General features: G+C 40.4%; 1 protein-coding gene across 1 annotated transcript; it reads left to right on the plus strand.

Annotated features, from left to right (window-relative positions):
• Positions 1-210: 210 nt before the first annotated feature.
• EIF2S2 (eukaryotic translation initiation factor 2 subunit beta) lies at positions 211-19,592 on the plus strand. Its single transcript, XM_041732283.1, has 9 exons — positions 211-365; positions 5,517-5,694; positions 7,323-7,426; positions 11,876-12,011; positions 12,683-12,783; positions 13,663-13,811; positions 16,391-16,447; positions 18,427-18,512; positions 19,122-19,592. Exons 1-9 carry the CDS (start codon positions 351-353, stop codon positions 19,295-19,297), a joined length of 1,002 nt encoding a protein of 333 aa, XP_041588217.1. The 5' UTR covers positions 211-350; the 3' UTR covers positions 19,298-19,592.
• The last annotated feature ends 1,913 nt before the right edge of the window (positions 19,593-21,505 follow it).

Below are 21,505 nucleotides of genomic sequence, written 5' to 3' on the forward strand. Positions count from 1 at the left end.
CAGACGTCGCACACGCGCACGGACAGCTGGGCGGCCGTCCCCTAAATGCCCGCCTCTTCCAGGCGGACTACAAGTCCCGGCTTGCCTGGCGTCGCGCCGCGCCGTCGCCTGGTAACTCGCGCCAGACGGAGCGCTCCAGGTCGCCTCCTCCGCGCGCCTGCGCCTAGGCACGCTCTGCGCAGGCGTATTTCCAACGCTTGGGAGGAGAGGGCGGGGTGTCGTTCCCTTTCGCTGATGCAAGAGTCTAGTGCGGTGGTAGGAGAGGTGTCGGCAGGAGTAGCGCTGCCACCGGGGCCTGGGGCTGTCCCGTCCGACTTCCCGTCCGTGCCGAGCCCACTCGAGCCGCAGCCATGTCCGGGGACGAGGTGAGGGCCTGAGCCTGGCTGTAGGGCCAAGGACTGAGGCGGAGAGCCGAACCCACCCTGGTGTGGGAGATCGGGCCTGCGGCCTAGCGGCCGGCTGCCGCCATGTGGGGCAGCCGGGCCTAGGCGGCTGGGAGCGGTAGAGCTGGTGAGGACTTCAGGGCCGCGGGCCTGGCCGCGCCCGGCTCTGCTCGGGGCCACGCCGAGGCCTGCGACCTCCTGTGGCCGGCGTTTCCGGAATTGAGAGCTCGTTGAGTCGCCCTCCCAGAAGGGGGCTTGAATGCCGGTATAATGCCCCAAAAGAACGAGATTGGGGCCGGTGACCCCTGCGTTCCTTTCGTTTTGACAGTGCGGCTCTAACTCTCTTCACTAGGCGCCGGGAGTGCTGAGACGTGCCTTCCTCAGCTCCGGCGGAGCGCCTCGTTAAAAACTTTGCAGGCTGGCTTGTCCTGGTCGGTATCCACCCTTATCCTCATCCTGAGCATTATTTCTTACGACCGAGGGGTGAGGGAGATAGGACAGAGGAAAAAGATCCTTCAGCCTCAGAAAGTGACTCACCTCGGAAAGTTTCAGGGCGGGGGACCCTGAGCCTTCCTGAACAGAGAGCTCACAGAGACCTGAGCGGGAAGATCGGGCTGCGGCTGGCTGGGTCTTTTTCCACCATCGTGCTTGTACCTCAGGAAATTTTCTCAAGTCCTTTGTAGACAGATTTGCTCAGTTTATGTAAAATCAAACGGTTTAAAATGAAACTTGATTTTAAATCCACGAGGCTTTCCCGAGCGTTGGTTTTTCTGGGGTAGACCCTGAATGATGCTTAGAAGTTCCACAGTAGTGGAAGGGCCTGATCAGGGTAAAGGGAGTGGTTAAGAAGGCGAGTACATGTGCTCACGGGAAGGACATTCTTCAATTTGGTTAGAGTTGAAATGGAGGTGGCGGCTAATAAATGGGAGGATTTTGAAGACCAAATTAAGGAATTTGGATTTTTTTTCTGGAGGAGGAGATTTAAATCTCAACATTGAATTTTCGTAACAATGGTATAAAATTGATATCATTTGTTATTATTCCCGTTTTAAAGATGAGAGAACTGAGGCTTAGAGAGTTGTATGATGCCCGTGATTAAAGATTAAGTGGCAGAGCCAGTAGTAGAATTCCAGATCTATGCAGTATTGCCTCCATCTAGGTAACTAGGAGGCCCTAGCTCTGTTCGGAGAGAAACCCAGAGTCTAAATGAAGTGGGTGGTTCTTGCTTAGGGGTCATGCTCTGACCTCGAAGACATTACTCTGGCTACTGTATTTCAAAATTTCCGAGAGTGGCAGTGTTTCGTGTTTGTTTTTTCTCTCCCATTTTGTAAGCCTTTAACAGTGCCCATGTAATAGTACTATTCTGTGTATAGGGTTTATGGTAAAGTACAACTGTTGTAAGGGAGATTTACTAATAGCTACAGGGGTTAGAAGAAATAGGACCATTTCAACGTAGTGATTTGGGAAGCTGGAGGATTCAGTTTTAGCAGTGAGACCAGGTTTTGAAGGAAATGGAATGTGAATAAATTATTGAAGGTTGAACAAGATTTTGTCAAGCAAAAATGGCAGGACCAGCATTCCAACAGAGGGCTTTGGAAGCCAGTAAAGTATTAAGCAGCTTAGCACTTCACAGGTCTGTCAGTCCAACTTCATCTTACAGGCAGGAAACTAGCTGACTACTTTATAGACTTGTAAGAATCAAGTGAAAAGTTGTACGTGGAAATGATTTATAAACTGCCAAATCTCCCCAAGAGTGGAAGTTCTAGGCTAAGATAGAGGGTTAAGGAACCTACTGTTATTTTTTTCTATTTTCTTCACATTTCCTTTTTTCTTGAAATACTTTATTGGTGTGTAGTTGACATAAAATAAATTGCATGCATTTCTTTTTAAACCTGGTAATTAAGCCAGAAACTCGCCAAAATATAACTTTCTTTAAACTAGTGGAATCATGACCTTTAAAAAGCAGTGTTCTTGAAGTATGGAAAAATTCCCTAATCTGCAGGCATTCATTATTTTTCCGACCATTTTAAGTGCTGTCAATAGCTAAGATTACTGTTCATTACCAGGCCCCATTTATTTACAAGGTGTCAGAACCATTAGGTTTTCACGCAACATGGTAGGATGTTTTACAAAAGAATCTTTAAAAAAAAATTTTTTTCTGATTAAAAATGGAATGTGTGTTGTACAAAATTTACATAACAGAATAATACAAAAAGAAATAAAAATCTCCCAGGATCCCATCACCCAGAGATGGCCATGTTTAGCATTTGTTCTCACCTTGCCTCCTGGGTGTGGTGTGGCCATAAAGTTACCGTCTAGGGTAAATTTTGATGGAGGAGAATAGGTTACTACTTTCATGAAGCATTTTGGCATTCTCCAACCCAACCCAGCCTGGGAAGTGGAAAGTGGAAAACTGTTTTTGAAAGCTTTGTTGAGGGCTTAGGAAAAAAAAAAAAAAAGCTTAAGAGATTCTGTGGTTTTTCATAAATGTGCTGTCAGCAACTGACATAAAATGTCATAAACAATGTCATAAAACATTTTGAATATAATAATTTGTAAATTGGACGTTTTAATTTTTACTCAGGACTGACCTGGCCTTTATTTTGGGGAGAGTCCTGCTCTGGGCACTACTTTGGGATCCCTGGTTTCCTTATTTTTAGATTCTACTTTGGTATGTGGTGTGAGTGTATGAGGCAATGACTTTGTCTTAAGTACCCAGACACAGTAATTGAGAGAGATGTTAATTATTTCAGTGTATAATTCTTGTGTGTTTATTACTCTTACAAGGCTACAACCAGACTGTTTCCCTGTAGACTTAAGTACAAATGGTTTTTCAGAGGATAAGAAGACAGTTGTGAGGCTGTCCTCTGATTTGAGAATCCCTCCTATCTTTGGTCTGTCTTGCTGAACAATAGTCAAAAGGTAATTAATATTCCAGAGAACTTGCTACTTGAAAAAAAATTCAATAAATTTTAAGTCCTGCCAGACAACCAGATTTCTAGTGCCTAGTGTGCTTTCTGTCCTTTTGCCAAATCTCCATATTTCAGAAATGAGGATAAACTAGATAACATCCCTGAAATAGATTGTAACATTCCATGTACAGTGACCCAAGACCTAGTAGGTTAGCAGTGGGGAACTTCCTCCTGTCTTTTATCCTCTTTATTTTTTTATATATACTCTTTAAGTTTGCTCAGTAATGTTCTTCAGACTGACTGCATTTCAGAATTATTCATTTGATATGCAATTAAATTTATGTTAAGGTAGGAGAGGAAATCTTTGAAATGAGGCTATATCAATTTCTAGTATGTCTTGCAGATCCTTTATTGGGTAAGAATGATAACTACCCTACTTGATTACAGACCCTAGTTTGGTTTCAGTGTAGCTCAATTTCTCTAATGTACTTGAGTCATAAGGAAATTTAAGTTAATTAGAATTAATTTGGGGAATCTTTTTTAGAGTTTCATGTCTTGGAAATTTGATCACCCTGATTTAATGAAATTTCAGTGATAGGAATGAAGAGATACCATGCTTTGTGAACTATAAAGCATTATATAAATCATAATAATTGCTAACATTTATTGAGTACTTTTGTGTCAGGCGCTGTGCCAAGTGTTTTATATTTAATCACTCATTTAATCCCAGTAACCCTGTGAGGTTGGTTTTTGGTTCTGCTGCTGCTATCTTTTTTACACATGAGGCATGCAGAAGGCAAGAGCTTATCTGGAGTAACGCAAGTAAGTGCCAGAGTCAGGATTTGAATTCAGTCAGTTGGGCTCGAGACCTGTGCTTTTAAGTACTTCTCTGCCACAGCAGATCATTGGACAAAATGCTAAGTTTAAGCGTGGTAGAATTTGGACAAAGATTGGTAAGGGGCTTAGAGAAAAATACTTGGGATTTGAATCCAATTCTATTTAAAAAGACCTCTTTCCATTCTACCAGGAATCTACCCTATATGTTGTTAAACTGTTGTGTCTGAATTAATAATCTTTATTTTTTTCCAAATGATCAGTGTATACAAGTTGTCTAAAACAAGTTATAAGTTGGTTTTTCATTTATTCTCTAGAGGATGTCTCTAGTGGATGTTAGATTTAAAATAAGAAAACTTTTGGGCAGCCCTGGTGGCCCAGCAGTTTAGTGCCACCTTCAGCCTGGGGTGTGATCCTGGAGACCTGGGATCGAGTCCCACGTCAGGCTCCCTGCACGGAGCCTGCTTCTCCCTCTGCCTTTCTCTATTTCTCCCTCTCTCTCTGTCATGAATAAATAAATAAAATATTTTTTAAAAATTTAAAAAAATAAAATATGAAAACTTTTAATGTTCCCAAAACAAAAAGCAAAGGAAAAGGTTGTATGGAAGTTTCTCTTACTCGGAGATTTGCTATAGGAAGGATTGCTGATGGATTTTCTTAAAGACTTGTCTGAACTTCAGCGGGGGCCAAGAGAAGTTTTTGTTTCTGTTTTAATTTTTTATCAGGTCAAGTCTCCTGGCATAGCAACCCCAAGTTACCAGCCTTAAATAAAACGTGTAACCTGGGCAGCCCCGGTGGTGCAGCGGTTTAGTGCCACCTGCAGCCCAGGGCGTGATCCTGGAGACCCTGGATCGAGTCCCACATCAGGCTCTCTGCATGGAGTCTGCTTCTCCCTCTGCCTGTGTCTCTGCCTCTCTCTCTTTGTGTGTGTGTCTCTATGAATAAATAAATAAAATCTTTAAAAAAAAAAGTGTAACCTGCCAAGGCATTGGTTTTTTCATCCATAAAGTGGGGGACATGGTGTAAGATATTGCTAAGGTCCCTTCCCAAGTTCCATGATGCATATATAAAGTCTCCAAATTTGCTCATGAAATTTAAAAGTGAAGTTGCTGTATCTCGTGAGAACTTACAAATTTAAAGGCATGTGCATGATTCCAAACCACACCCATCTTCCCCGTCCCTTTAATAATATAAGGAAGTTTGTTGGATGGCCTTTTTGTGTGTGTGTGTGTGTGTGTGTGTGTGTAAGATCCTCTTTGGGACTTTAGTGCATCATACACTTTTACTTTCAAATGTATACTTTTTGAGGATACAACATATTTGGAACATGAGTATCTTTAAAAACAATCACTTGGTTCCTTTTTGTTTTTTATTGTCCTTTAAACAGATGATTTTTGATCCTACTATGAGCAAGAAGAAAAAGAAGAAGAAGAAGCCTTTTATGTTAGATGAGGAAGGGGATGCCCAGACGGAAGAAACCCAGCCCTCAGAAACAAAAGAAGTAGAACCAGAGCCAACTGAGGACAAAGATGTAGAAGCTGATGAAGAGGACAGTAGGAAAAAGGGTGAGTTGTAGATACGGAAGAGTCACTGTGGTCCTGTGAGACCTGGTTCTCTTCCATGAGTGTTTTGGATTTTGTGCATACAGTGACCTCTCAGCCTGGTAAGTGAAGTTGAGGCTATTAACAGGCTGTGTGCATTGGATCTTGCCAGATTTATGACAGACTTATTCCAGAGAAATTCCTACCAAATCCACAAGTTGCAGAGATGACCAAACCTCATCATTCCAGGCCTGGTTATTCAAGTTTGACCTGTCAGATCTCTTCTCTAGTTTTAATTGTGGTTGTATTTGAGTGTAAGCAGAAAGACATAGGAGTAAAATAGGCAGTTTTATGTCTTAGCAAATCTGAAAATCTGTAATAAAAGAGATTAAAATTAGAGCCTAAAATGTTTGGATTTAGATACCAGCATTAGTATTCCGTCTTGTGCTCTAACATAGACACCATTTGATTACTAGAAGTAAATGATTTAGTAAATATTATTTATGTCTGTTGAACATAAGACACTGCTGGTGATCGGGAGAACTGACATTGAGCATCTACCATATGCTAAGTGTCTTGTACCTGTTAAACTTGAAAAGTAAATTATTATTGTAATAAGATAAATTGAGTTCATAAATAGCTCCTTGAAAAATGTAGCAGAAGGATCCTAAAATATCCCTAGTGTACAATAGGGCAGGACAAATGGAGGACTTAACTGAATAAACCCATTATTACTAATGGTGGATAAATTTTCAAAATGTAGGCTTATTTTAACAAATGTCATATACTTTAATAAGGCCTTTTTTTTTTTTTAAGATTTGTTTATTTATTCGGAGAGAGAGAGAGAGAGAGAGAAGCAGGCTCCATGCAGGGAGCTCGATGTGGGACTCGATCCAGGGTCTCCAGGATCATACCCCGGGCTGCAGGCGGTGCTAAACTGCTGCGCCACCAGGGCTGCCCTAATAAGGCCTTTTGTTGATTGAATGATTTTAGTAACACTGAGCTAAACATTAAGTTTTAGATGAAAAAAGTATAGCACTTTAGTAGCCAGTAGGGAGATAGACAAGCCAGTAAATACCTCTATTGGAGTAACAGAGGTTATATCAATATACTTGGGGGCAGCTAACCTAGTTGGAGGATAAGCTTAGAAAAGGCTTCTTGTAGAAGTTACTTCTAACCAAGATCCAGTGAGCTGAAGATACGAGCCATATGAGAAGGCCCATGGGAGGCTTAGGTAAGAGACCACACATACTAACTAAGAAGTGGAAGTATTTTAGTTGGACTGGAACCAGGAATTAGAGTTGGTAGATGAGAAGGTAGACAGAAATGGAGAGATAAAACTAGAGAGCTTTGGAAATTGTGTTAGAACTCTTACGTTGCCATGGGAACAGTGAGGCATGGTATGGTCAGATTACTAAATAAATATTCCCAACATGTTGCCCTAACCATGTTTTTCCTATAAAGCCTTGACTTGGCCTGCCATCGTGTTCTTCAGAACTGTATAACCTTGGGTTGTAGAGAGACCACTGTACTGATTTCTAAACTCTCTATTCTGATGACTTGACTAATTAATAGCTGAATTGTTGGTTTAACTCGATTCGATGCTGTACCTTCTGCTAGTTGTTAATTTTTATGCTTAACTATCTTTTTAGATGCTTCTGATGATTTAGATGACTTGAACTTCTTTAATCAGAAGAAAAAGAAGAAAAAAACAAAAAAGATATTTGATATTGATGAAGCTGAAGAAGGTGTAAAGGTAGTATTGCTTTCTTATTGAAGGTAAAATTTGACCTCTTGAAAGGTTGCTAATGGCTGATGTTTCTCTTTGTGTCTTGTCTCTTAACAGTTTTGCTTTTGTTATTGAGTACTTGATCAGGGTTAAGATCATTTTCTTGGGATTGTGTCTGACTAGGTGTCTTAAAGGGATTATGGTTTAAAGGAATATAAATGAGATTTTACACATTGTATTGCATGCCATTATGATGACATTAACCACACTCAGATTGGGTGAGGAGAGATATTTCTATAAGTGAGAAATCCTATGGAGCATATATTCTTACAGTTTCTTCTGTTAAACTTTTGGTAGTATGTTGAAGGTATACAGACTTATGCGTGTTCCTCTGAGCAGCAAAAAATGAACCCCAGCTTATGATGGTTTGTGGCTGATGATTTTTTGGCTTGTAGTAGAACGGGAGCACGTAGGCTGGTTTTATGGGGTTCTCTGGTCTTTTAGGGACATGAAGCCCTGCAGTTGTCCTGTTACTGGATCAGTTTCCTATATAAATATCTCAAAATTCTTTTGAACAAGGATAGGTAACTAGATGGTAGGTGGGTAAATAGGATGGATCAGGAAGGAGCTAAAGTCTGTTATTGCCTTACTTAGAGCTACTATTTTAAAAACTCTGCCCAGTAATCTTGAGCAGAGCCCACACATCTATTTTTAAAATCCAGGATAGGGGCACCCCAGGTGGCTCAGTGGTTTAGCGCCTGCCTTCGGCCTAGGGCATGATCCTGGAGACCCAGGATCGAGTCCCATGTTGGGCTCCCTACATGGAGCCTGCCTCTCCCTCTGCCTGTGTCTCTGCCCCCCCCCTCTCTCTCTCACTCTCTCACTCTCTCTCTCTCTCTCTCTCTCTCTCTGTGTGTGTGTGTGTGTCTCTCATGAATGAATAAATAAAATCTTAAAAAAAAAAAATCCAGGATAATAGCAATTTTATGTGTATACAAGTGGGAAGGAGTAAGCATGAGAACATACATACACATGTACTTAGTATCCCATTTTATGCCCTCTACCCCAGTTTTTCTTTGATAAATAATTTGCTCAAACTCCAGTAAATAAGGTGTATCGCACATGTAACAGGAAATGTATATAGTAATTCATTCAGTTTTGGAAACAATGTCATAATGTTGATAGCTTGGTTAATTCAGCAGATATGTATTGATAATTGCAGTGAGTCAGGCATTGTGTGTTAATTGCTAAGGTACTGAAATGAATGAGATGTTTTTCCTGTTTTCAGAGATTATTTTAGTTCAGGGATAATTTAGAGTCCTTTAGAAGAAAATGATTTTACCTGGATTTATCTTACTCTCTCCCTGTTTGGAGATTCTCTTCTCTTACTACTATTGTAAGGAAATTGAGAAAGACATGTTCGGATTATACTGAATAAATGAGGTTTAAATATCCTGGGTAACAAGGTGACGTATCAGAGATACGCTACACAAGGTCTTGGTTAGCAAGGTTTTATTGGTCAGTTCCTCTAGTAGCTTTTGTCGAAGTGTCACTTATAAGCTCTGCTCTTAGAAGTGCTTACTTTTTTTTTTCTCTATTGAAGTCATAACATAAGAGCTTGTACCACAGACTAAGTTAATACCTGCTTTCTTGTTTATGTGTTATCCAGCTAATACACAAGTTAATTGGTTTCTGATGGCCAAATGTGGTATTGGCCACATAGCTGGATTTGGGATCTCAAGGCTGAGCGTCATTTACTCCTAGCTTATTCCAGTTTTCCTGCTAAGATTTATGAATTTACAGAGTAATTCAGGATTTCTCTGCATGTCCATAGGCACGCAAAAACAGATGTTGATAGGTAATAGTGACTTCAGGGTGGGAAAGAATGGAGAAATTAGAAGACTGGAGACTGAGACTGGACCTTTCTGATCTTCTGGGGTGTGTATGAATCATTTTAATGCCCTATTTACATCCATAACTATAGCAACTAATCTTGAGATCAAGCTTTACCTTGTCTCCATCTGTTCATCAGATGATTGTAATTCTCTGGGTTCTACCTTTTCCCTCTTCCGTGACATCATCTATTGAAATGATGCCCAAAGACCTCTTCACCGTCTGGTGCCAGGCTGACTGGTACAATAAAAAATAAATACTTGGTCTTTGTTCTCAGTTCCTGGCACACAGCTCCTAAAACCCTTGGCATCTTGAGTGATAAAAGTGCCTTTTGAGATGACTAGTGGCTGGGAGCTCTTGGATAGCTGGCTTCAGGGTGGAAGTTGTTTGTCAGAAAGATCAAGCCATGATTAGAGGATTGGAACTTTCAGGTATGCACTCCTCCAGGGAAAGGGACTGGAGATTGGGTTCAGACACCAATGGGCAATGATTTAATTAATCATACCTACCTAATGAAACCTTCATCAAAACCCTCCAACAATGAGGGTTAGAGAGCTTCAGGGTTAGTGAACACATTGGGCTGTTGGGAGAGTGGTATAACCAGAGAGAGAAGCCTTTGCACCTGCCTCCCTCTCTTTTCTTCTGTGCATCTTTTCCATTTGGCTGTTACTGAATTGCATCCTTTATAATAAACTGGTAATAGTTAAGTGCTTTTCCAAGTCTCAGGCGTTCTAGCAGATTATTAAATGACGGTGGGGGTGGGAGGGGTGTTCTGAATTTGTAGTCAAGTCAGACTAAGTATGGGTAAAACATGGAGACCCTGTACTTGCATTGACCCCTAAAGAAGGACAGTCTTACAAGACTGAGCCATTAAACCGGCGGTCTGTCACTGAGCCCGGGTAGTGTCAGAATTGAGTTGAATTGTAAGCCACCTAGTTAGTATGAGAATTGGACAATAGCTTTGGAAAAATACCACATATTTGGTGTCAGGAAGAAAAAAACGTTTCCATTTATTGCATCAGAATACTTAGAAACATCCTTAAAATATTCCTGAATCCTGTTCCTACTAAAAATTGTCAATCAGAAGATAAAGGAATCTTTTTTTAAAAAAACTTTATTTTAGAGAAAGAGCACCTACACGAGCAGGAGAGACAGGGAGAAGAAGAGAGAATCTCAAGCAGACACTGCACTGAGTGCAGAGCCCAACGCAGGGCTCGATCTCATGACCCCAGAGTCCCAACCTGAGCCAAACCAAGAGTCAGATGCTCACCCAGGTGCCCCGATATGGGAATCTTTTAAAGATTCCCAGGTGATTTTGACCAGTGGCTTGGTCTGGAAACATGGGCAGTAACTATAAGATCTCAAGGTTGATGGATTCAAGAAAGGAAAAGATGACACAAAAGTGTCCCAAAGAGGGGTACCTGGCTGGCTCAGTCAGAACACGTGACTCAGTCTCAGAGTTGTGAGTTCAAGCCCCATGTTGGGCATAGAGCCTACTTAAAAAAAAGTGTCTTAAAGAATTTCTAGTTTAGTTTTTAAATTTTTTTTATTTTAATTTATTTATTTATTCATGAATGGCACAGAGAGGCAGAGACACAGGCAGAGGGAGAAGCAAGCTCCATGCAGGGAGCCCAATGTGGGACTGATCCCAGATCCCGGGATCACCACCTGAGCTGAAGGCAGATGCCCAACCGCTGAGCCACCGAGGAGCGCTCCAAGAATTTCTAGTTTAAATGACAGACTTGGTGCACCTGGGTGGCTCAACTGGGTAAGTATCTGCCTTCGTTCTCCTTCTCCCCCTGCTACTCCTCCTGCTTGTGCTCTCTCTCTCTCACACTGTCTCTCAAATAAAATCTTTAAGAAGGAGGGGGTACCGGGGTGGCTCATTCGATTAAGTGCCTGCCTTCGGCTCAGGTCATGATCTCAGGGTCCTGGGATCGAGTCCTGAGTCAGGCTCCTTGCTCAGTGAGAAGTCTGCTTCTTCCTCTCTGCTGTTCCTCCTGCTTGTGCTCTCTCTCTGTCTCATAAATAAATAAAATCTTTGAAAAAAATGACTTTATTTTTTAAAAATTTTAAAGATTTTATTTTACTTGAGAGACAGAGCACAGAGGAAGTAGGAGAAGCAGACTCCCTGCTGAGCAGGGAGCCTGACATGGGGCTCAATCCCAGGACCCTGAGAATCATGACTTGACCCGAAGGCAGACCCTTGACCAACTGAGCCACCCAGGTACCCCTATTTATTTATTTTCTGAAAATATTTTATTTATTTATGTGAGAGAGAGAGAGGGCATGAACAGGGGGAGGGGCAGAAGGAAAGGGACAAGCAGACTCCCCCCACCCCAGCACAGAGCCTGATGCGGGGCTTGATACTGGGACCCCAAGATCATCATCTAAGCCAAAGTCAGACACTTAACTGAGCCACGTGCTCCTAAATGACAGACTTTCTGAGCCAGTTTGGTTCTCATGTGAGAGACACTGCTGATCTATAATTGTGAATATGTTTTCCTCCAAAATTATGTCAGCCCATGTCATTTAAAACATAGTTGTAGTATCAAAATGTTGATTCTTATCTCAATTTTTTAGGATCTTAAGATCGAAAGTGATATCCAAGAACCAGCTGAACCAGAGGATGACCTTGACATTATGCTTGGCAATAAAAAGAAGAAAAAGAAGAACGTTAAGTTCCCAGATGAGGATGAAATACTAGAGAAAGATGAAGGTAATATGGGGGCTCATCAGCTCATTTCTAGGTTACTCAAGACTTTGGCCTAGTCTCTTTGAACAGGCTCCTTTCTTATTTTTTCCTTCTTATTTTTACTGCCTGATAATGGAAGCTGAAAGGAAAAGGTATCTAATTTGATAATGACAGTTCAAGATTTCATGGAGGAAGAATTTGGCAATCATGATTACACTAAAAACATGATAATTAAGGCTTTTGGGGAAATTACTGTAACTGGATTTTAAATAGTTTAATTTTTTTTTTCTTTTTCTTTTTTTTTTTTTTTGTTAAAAGTGCTGTTTTATTAGCTCTGAGTTAGAAAACTAGTGTAATCAACAGATGGATTTTTATGGACATTGATGTTTAAGTGCTTCAGAATAGCTGGGCTTTTTTCTGCTAATTATGTTAAACATTATGTTACCTTGTGTTTCTTAAATCAAGAAATAACTCAGTGTATCCGTTATCACAAATTCCTAGAGAGGTCTCTGTTAAGGGTTATTTATGAAAGTTGTAACATCCCTGTCTTGAGGCAGTAACAGGTTGTTTGTGAGCCTTAATGCTATTATGCGGGAGGGACGACAGATGTCTTTGAAGCTTTCATTTCTTTAGATCTGCCTCCTCCCACTTTGTTACTGCCTACCCCTCATTCTTACAGTCTTTGTTATCTGTAGCTTTAGAAGATGAAGACAGCAAAAAAGATGATGGTATTTCATTCAGTAACCAGACAGGTCCTGCTTGGGCAGGCTCCGAAAGAGACTACACGTATGAGGAGGTAAGACAAATTCTCTTATGAAAAATGACTAAGGTGTTCACTAGAATTCAAAGAAGAGCAAGATCTTTATGTATTTTTTAATATATTTACTTGTTAGAGTGTGTACACGGTGTAGGGGAGGAGCAGAGGGAGAAAGAGTCTCAAGCAGACTCCCTGTTGAGTGCAGAACCTGACACAGGGCTTGATCTCATGACCCTGAGATTATGACCTGAGCTTGAAATCAAATCAGATGCTTAACCAACTGAGCCACCCAGACACCCCTGAAAAGCATGATCTTTATACTGAATTGGAAGGGCCATTAAAGAACAGATAGTGAAACAGACCCAGAGAGGTAACATAGTCAGTGCACAGTATTGCCTGATACCCCTAAGTGGGGCAGCCTGCCCAGAGTTTAGCAGTCATTATGGTATTCAGTATTCCATCTGAGTCGATGATCTTCTGAGGACCTGGAGCCTCTTCGAATTGGGAGAGCAATAGAGGAAGGGAGCAACTAATTTAGGGTGAGAGTAAGTCAAGTTAGTTTGGGCTGTCCTGAATCTTACTTTTCCACGTATCATATACTTTCCCATAGAAACAGCAAAATTAGTAGAACTCATTCATTCATTCATTCATTCATTGAACTTTGAACTGGGTATCTGTAAGTATCCATAATGGACCAGATCCTGGTTGAGGATTGAGTCCTGCTCTTCAGGTGCTGCCAGAACATACAATGATCGGTGTGTGTGTGTTTAGTAAAAAGTATATACATGCTGCTGAAGTGATTACTGTTTAGTAAAATATTATGTTTGCTTTGCTTGAAGGTAAAACAGAGTGACTCAAGTGGGAACTTTATACTCCTATTAATAAGAATGTATGTGAATATCAATTGTTTTTCTATAGCTACTGAATCGAGTGTTCAACATTATGAGGGAAAAGAATCCAGATATGGTTGCTGGAGAAAAAAGGAAATTTGTCATGAAACCTCCACAGGTTGTCCGAGTAGGAACAAAGAAAACTTCTTTTGTCAACTTTACAGATATCTGTAAACTGTAAGTTGGTTAATGGAGAATCCTCCATCCCAAATACCAGATTGTCAGTGCAGTATATGTGAAATATCCTTATTGTGCACTTTGTTGCAGGTAGAAAGAAAGAATACACAAGTGGCAGGGTTGGTTTGAGTGAGGTCGTAGTTCAAGTATGTCAGTTCTTTCTATTCGTAGGTCTTAGGGCTTGTTTTATCAGGCATCCAGAAGTGAGAGAAGCCAACTCATGCTGACCCAGGAGAGTGGATCCTAACCAGATGGAGTGAAGAGGGAGGAGGTTGAATGCAGTCCTCAGACAGGAGCCTAGAGAGCCTGGGGAGGTGGAAAAGCTCATCAGGCTGCGGTGGGCCTGCCAAACAAGTGCAAAAGGGAGCTCCAGGAAAGCAGCTGAATTTGGTGTGCCTCTTCCTTGGATGCTCATTGCCAAGACATGATCGATGAGATTTCAGCTTTCTTAATGACCATCACATTCCATGTGTATCTTACTCCTAGGTCACTCTCTAGGCCTAGCACTTCTTACAGCTCAGCTGCATCTTTACTGACAGGCTCTTTAAGGCAACTCACCTTCTCTCTCTACTGTTTGTTACTCAGTTTCATAAATGATACATGCTTATTGCAGATAAAAGGCAAGACATTGATGAACAAAGAAGAGTAATCACTAAAAATTCAGCCACCTTGAGATAATCACTTTTTCATTTTAGGCATTACTTAAAAGGTTTTAGATTTTTTGGCTGATGACAACAGTAGTATATTCTTATTTTAGAAAAACTAGAAAATAGAGACATGTTAAAGAAAATGAAAGCTCTGTAAGTCCACATTCTTATCATAGTTTAATACTTTTATGTTTAGGTAGTTTTATGCATGTAGATATTTGTAAATAAATTGGAATCATACTGGTTTTTAATCTGATTTTTTCAATATATCACAAAACTTTTACCCATGTTATTAAATAGTCTTCAGAAATGTTTTTAGTACTCTAACAGTTCCTTAGTTCGATATAGTTGCTTCCGTGTTTTCATGATTAGTGCCAGAGCTTCAGAAAACATCCTGATACATGTATCTTGACAGTAACTCAGAATAGAGCCTTAGGGCAAAAATTCCCAGAATGGAATTGCTGAGTTAAAAGGAATGGGTTATTTTTGTGGCAAACTGCTTTCCAACAAACTTGTACGTACCAACTTATACTCCCACTAGCAATGTAGGAGCTTACCTGTTCTATTATATTTTCACCAATCCTCACTCACTACACTTTGGGAAAGAATAACTTTAAGATTGTAATAGTAGTGCCTAGTTATTAGAACAAGTTCAAACAATGCCAAGTGATTAGAATTATTTTTTTTTAAAGATTTATTAGCAAGCACAAGCTTGGGGGAGGAGTAAAGGGATGGGGGAAGCAGACTCCCTGACAATACCAGGCTTGATCCAGGACCCTGAGATCATGACCAGAGCCAAAAGCAGGAGTCAGGTGCTTAACCAACTAAGCCACCCAAGCACCCCCCATGTGAATAGAATTCAAAAGTGAAAATACTGGGATGCCTGGGTGGTTCAGTGGTTAAGCATCTGCCTTTGGCCCAGGTTGTGATCCCAAAGATCTGGGATCAAGTCCTGCATCAGGCTCCCCACAGGGAGCCTGCTTCTCCCTCTGCCTATGTCCCTGCCTCTCTCTGTGTGTCTCATGAATAAATCAATCTTTAAAAAAAAAAAAAAAAAAAGTTGAAAATAATGAATGGTATTGCTTTGTATTTGTTTTTTCCTGTATACTTTTTTTTTGTGTGTATATAGAGACCTGCCTTTTTCTAAAAGCAGGATAGACTGGATAACTGTTTCCCAGTTGGTGAATATTTAAGCTGTTTGCAATTTTCCTGCTCTTGTACTACCATGAAGTATTTCTCTATTGTTCCTTTTTGTTAATGAAAATTTTCAAAAGGGAAATCTGTAGGGATTAGAACAAACAGCTAAATGTCCCATTGCCTAGGTTTGGTGTGTTTTGACCTTTTGACAAATATGCTTCAGATATCTTTCTTCTTTAAAGAGAGTTTTACAGTTACAATCAAGGACATCCATGTATCTCTTTCTGATCCCTTCACCACCGTCCTTGTCAGAAAAAGAGGGTAACCTCTAAGGTTGGTGTTTACCTTTTCTGAACATGTTTCTAGGGATCCCTGGGTGGCGCAGCGGTTTAGCGCCTGCCTTTGGCCCAGGGCGCGATCCTGGAGACCCGGGATCGAATCCCATGTCAGGCTCCCGGGGCATGGAGCCTGCTTCTCCTCTGCCTGTGTCTCTGCCTCTCTCTCTCTCTCTCTCTCTCTGTGACTATCATAAATTTAAAAAAAAAAAAAAAAAAAGTGTTCTGAACATGTTTCTAGATACTTACACATATGCATTTATAAATAATATGTTGCTTTATAGGCTTTAAAATGTAAATAAATGGTATCTATATATCTTTATTTCAGGGTTTGATGAACTAGGCACTAAAATTCACCAAATAGTTGAGTAATTACAGATAAAAACAGTGAACAGGATTTCTCTGACATTTGGTGAGATATCTAATGAAGGATAGTTTATATATTCCACTTTCTTTTTAGATTACATCGTCAGCCCAAACATCTTCTTGCATTTTTATTGGCTGAATTGGGTACAAGGTAAGAAACTATTCACATTTATATAAAATTATACATAGTAGTACTGGATGTTTCAGAGGAACTTCTCATAACTTGAAAAGGATACATCACACCCTTAGAAAAAAATTCACATAATGATAACAGTAACTTTTGGCCAGGGAGGGAAATCATTCCTGAGAGATTAGGTGCTAGGAATAGTGAACAGCATTGACAGTGGCTTGTCTAAACACCTGCTGGTGTTCCTGTCATTAATTAGAATTCTTGTGTCTTTTTATGGAGCAGATATTAGATTTTGGAGGAAACCATTTTCTTATGTCAGAATTTATCTTCTAAATTGTGAATAGGCTATCAAAGAAATAGGCTGAGTGACTCAGGAGAAAACATTGGAAACAGATTGATAATTAGTTATTTCCCTGTCTTCAGGGCTCACATGTTGAAGGCATTGAACCAGTCCATCCCCATTCAGGGAGACCAGTATCCCATAGAGCCCATTCCAATGAATATGGCCATAAGTACTAGGAATCCAGAAGTCAGAAGTCCCTTTAAAAATAACGTAGACTTGGAGCATGATGATGACGACTAACACATAATTAGTGCGTACTGTATGTCAGGTTCTGTGCCAAGCACTTTTTTGGGTACTATCTCAGTCTTTAAAATAGTTCTATGAATTTTAAATAGAAATTAATACCACCCATCTAACAGGTTCATTGAGTTGTAGTTGGTCACATAAGCTAGTTAATAATATAGTCAAGATAGTAAACTCAGCTACTTTTCTCTAGAGCTTGAGCTCTTAAAAGGCTTATAGAGATAACTAAGGTGTTCTGGTCTCTCCCTACTCAAGTCTACTTAAAACTCAGTTTGTTGGAATTGGCTACACTTCCTATGGGGTTAAGTAGTGATTTGACTAGTGGTAGATATGTAGGTTCTGTTGTAGAAGAATTGTTTTAAATGTAAATTATTATATTATTTTTAACTTGCATTAACCGAAGGAATAAAAGCTAGCAGTGTCCTGCTTCTGAGAATAATTTAGTTTTTGTAGAGGTGGGGTATTATAACAGGTTGTGACCAGTGAACTTTATGGTCAGTGGGCTAAATATTATGGGGTTGTTGAGAAAATTCAATTTGTTTTGACAGTGAATGGAAAAAATTTCCTACATCAAGCATTGGAGTCACCATAGCCTGGAGATTAAGGGTTACAGTCCATGGAGGATAATAAAGCCTTATAGTTAAAGGAGAATCACAGGAGAGGTTCTTAACAAAACAAAAGTCGGTTTTATAATGAGATACAAAACAAATATAAATTTAATGCTACCTGGATGAATTTTGTTGTTTCACTGTGATTTGTAACAAATGATAATGTCTAGCCCAGAGGTTTACCTTATCAAAAGTGCTTGTCAGCAGCTTCTTTTCAAAGTTTTTAAGCACCATTGATCAATATGTGACCTGGGATTTCATCTGTTCTTCTTTGTTGGTAATAGCTTTATAGGATAAATTCACACATTTAAATGTACAAATGGTTTTTAATACGTTGGCATAGTTGAACAACTACTACCACAACCCATTTTAGGATATTTTAATCAACCATGTGACTGAATCAAGACATTTGGTGCTTGGAATTTTTAGAGATACAGCTCCCTTCCTATTTTTATATTTATAGACCCCCTCCCCATATCTGCCTTGTACATAGTATACATTCAGGAGAAGTGTGTTTTTCCTTTGTTCAATGAATGAACCATCTCACAGTTAAGGAATCAATTTGTTTTAGATTTAATCATAAATCTGTCACTGCAAACTTAATTGGTTGAAATTGGATTTAATGTTAGGAAATACGGGTAGGTTATCAGGCACCAACTACTTAAATTTTGAAAAAACAGGTAATATAGCACTACTCCTAGAACTTGACCTATGCCATTGAATATATTTGAAATTTAAATGTATAAAAATCCTGGAATTTGTTTTTTTATAGGAAACAATAACAGATACTCTTTTTTTTCTCATAGTGGTTCTATAGATGGTAATAATCAACTTGTAATCAAAGGAAGATTCCAACAAAAACAGATAGAAAATGTTTTGAGAAGATATATCAGTAAGTGTATAATTATGTTACATCACTCTAAAATGTTCTCAATGATACTGTAATATTTAGGGGGAGACCCACAGGTTTTTAATGAAGCTAGAAAGGCTGGCCTTCAGAGTTGAGGGAAAATGATGGGAGGATTGGACAGCAAGGGGACTCTTGGAAGCTGCTTAGGGGTAGAGAGAAGGGTTTGGATTTAAAGCCCAGCAGATCAAGCTGCTGGTTAGTTCTAGGCTGAAGGCCAAGTCAGAGACATCTGTTTGCATTCAGGCCTCGCCTGCCTTTATCATCTTCCCAATCACTTAAAATTGGCCAGTCTATTCCCAACTAGGAAAGTTAATGAGTTCTGAGTGGCTCTCCTGTAGAACCAGGAATGGCATCTGGCAAGCATCCCTGCCTCCAGGATATCTGGGTCTTTTTTTCAACCTGTGGTTTAGTACGTAAAGCATTATAGCAAACAGTTTGTCTTTTTACCCCTAGAATATCTAAGTTAAGCTAAAGCTTTCCCTGGTCTGGGTGCCAGACTGGGCTTGTGGAGTTCATTATAGAAGATGTTTTAGAGGGAAGAAACCTCTGGTGCACTGCAACCACCAGGTAATTCTGTATGTTTTCCTGCAGAGGAATACGTTACCTGTCATACGTGCCGATCACCGGACACAATCCTGCAAAAGGACACCCGACTCTATTTCTTACAGTGCGAAACTTGTCATTCTCGATGCTCTGTTGCCAGCATCAAAACCGGCTTCCAGGCTGTCACAGGCAAGCGAGCACAGCTCCGTGCCAAAGCTAACTAATTGGCTAACCACCACTGATTTTGCAAAGTGTGTTGTGGAGATTTGGCTGGACAGGTTTACCATCAGAATGGATATACCACTGTATTAAAAACAAGATAGAAAAGCTGCCAGGTTCTTTGGCGTGTGGCTGGTTGGTCTGAAATCCTTGCAAGATGCTGATGCTCAAGCTGTTGACATACTCATTGCCTACTTTAACAACTGTCAGAAAAACATGATGGGGTAAGGCGGTGCTTTTTTAAAATCGTTCATAGACTTATGTAAAATGCAAGATAAATTAAAGTTATTATAACAGTGATTCTTTCAATTTGGTTTGTCCTTCAGTTTTCTATAAAAATTGTGCTTAATGAATTCAGGAAGAAGATTGTGCCTGGGCTCTGGAGAGGTCTATCCTCATCCTGAGAAACTGGACATTGGCAGGTTCAGCTGGGCAGCTATTTTTCTTCTCAGCTTCTCTTGAGATAAAGTGTCACATAAGGGGGTGGTTAGAGCTTGAGATCTGGGAGGACAGCCTGTTTTCAGTGTCCAGCAAACGACTGCATAGATTTGAATTCTTTTCATTATGTGAGGATTGTTGCTGCTACCTCACTGCCAAGTCCTCTAGCTGTTACCACGTGAAGGAATACAAGGTGCTAGGTACTCTCCCCTCCTCAGAATCTTCTTATTGGCCACTAAGAAAATCTTAGAAACATAATAGCTTTTAAGTAAGTCTTATAACCAGCATTCAGTGAACTGAGTATAAACTATGATGCTAGAGAAAGCAGTTCTTTTTCCCAACTTCTGGATTTGAAAAACACCCACTACAAATGTTTCTGTTTTCTATATTAAAAGTAGCTTTTCAGCCTGACCATGAGAAACCCAGAGATGATGGTGCCTGTGGTACTCTTGGTGCCTCCAGTTCTGCCTCCTGAGGATTTGGCTGAAAGGTTATTTCTCCGCTCAGCACAGGGAGAAAGATCATTTCATGTGTCTGCTGTGATCTCCCTTGTACACACTTGAGGATAAGAGCATAATGCTGTTCTCCTCGTGGTCTTGAAGCCCCAGGAGCAGTCAACTCAGCCCTGAATATCTTAACCATGTTGTTTTCAATCACTGTGACCCTTAATTTTTAAAGGACAGGCCTAGTGTTGTAAAACACCTTGGCCATGAAGTGGTGGAGGGAGCAGAGTATTCCCTTAACCCAGTAGGGCCCAAGGAGACCACATTGGCTGAGCTGCCACCACTGCCCTGATGAGCTCAACTGTTTATGATGCCATCTTCCTTTTGTATCTACGCCCACAGTTCCCAATGTCCAATGTTACTGCGTGAATAAAGCAAGGATTAGTGCCTCTTGTGTTAATAGTGCTCCATTGCTTTTGTGTGTATGTATGTGTTTCATTCGTTTCTTTTTAGTTTAGTGGGATTCCTTAGGGAAGACAGGATTTTACCATCACCTGTGTGACAGGTTGGTACACAGCTGCAGTTTCAACCCAATTTTAATTTCATTCTCAAAAAGTCTCTGGACCAAAAAAACCCTTTAAGACTGATTAAAACTGAATTCAAAACTTTGGGCTGCCCTAAGTTACCCATTCACACAGTAGCATCAGCTTCATCCATCTCTACTACCTTACACCAACCAGCTCAGCTGCAGGGAACCTTCTAGAGGGTGACAAAGCAAAGTGCAACTGAGGGTTTTTGATCAAGAGCCAGGTTTTGGTTGTGAGAAGGGAACAAGAACACCATTTTCAAAGTGTGTATGAGGATAGTCTTGAGAAGTGTTCCTAATTATGTAAGGGAAAAAAGAAGGGTTCCATTGGTGGTTTTAAAAAAAAGTTTGAGACTAAATAGGTTCCACAACCACCTATATTAAGCTTTTAGTAGGTTGATGTGCATGTTCATGAGCACTGAAATGTGCAGTTGTATCTCTAGTCTTCAGAAAACCCTCTTCTGGCCACATTGTGGCTTACTCCCACTTTTCCACCTGCCTACTACATGTAAAAGTTTCCCCTCCCAGCCCACCATAGTACTTGGCACTGAGAACAAAGGTTTTTATTCACTTATGCACCCCTAACAACTGAGAGCAACCAGTGCCTAGCAAGTTGTGTATTCTAATACTTGAATGGGTTTCTTTAAAGATTTTTTGAGAGAGAGCAAGTGAGCACAGGTGAGCAGAGGGACAATCAGACTCCTTGCTGAGTGGAACTCGATGCAGGGCTCCATCCTGGTACCCCA

The sequence above is a fragment of the Vulpes lagopus genome, chromosome 18, assembly GCF_018345385.1.
Source record: "Vulpes lagopus strain Blue_001 chromosome 18, ASM1834538v1, whole genome shotgun sequence".
In the NCBI taxonomy this organism is placed as follows: domain Eukaryota; kingdom Metazoa; phylum Chordata; class Mammalia; order Carnivora; family Canidae; genus Vulpes; species Vulpes lagopus.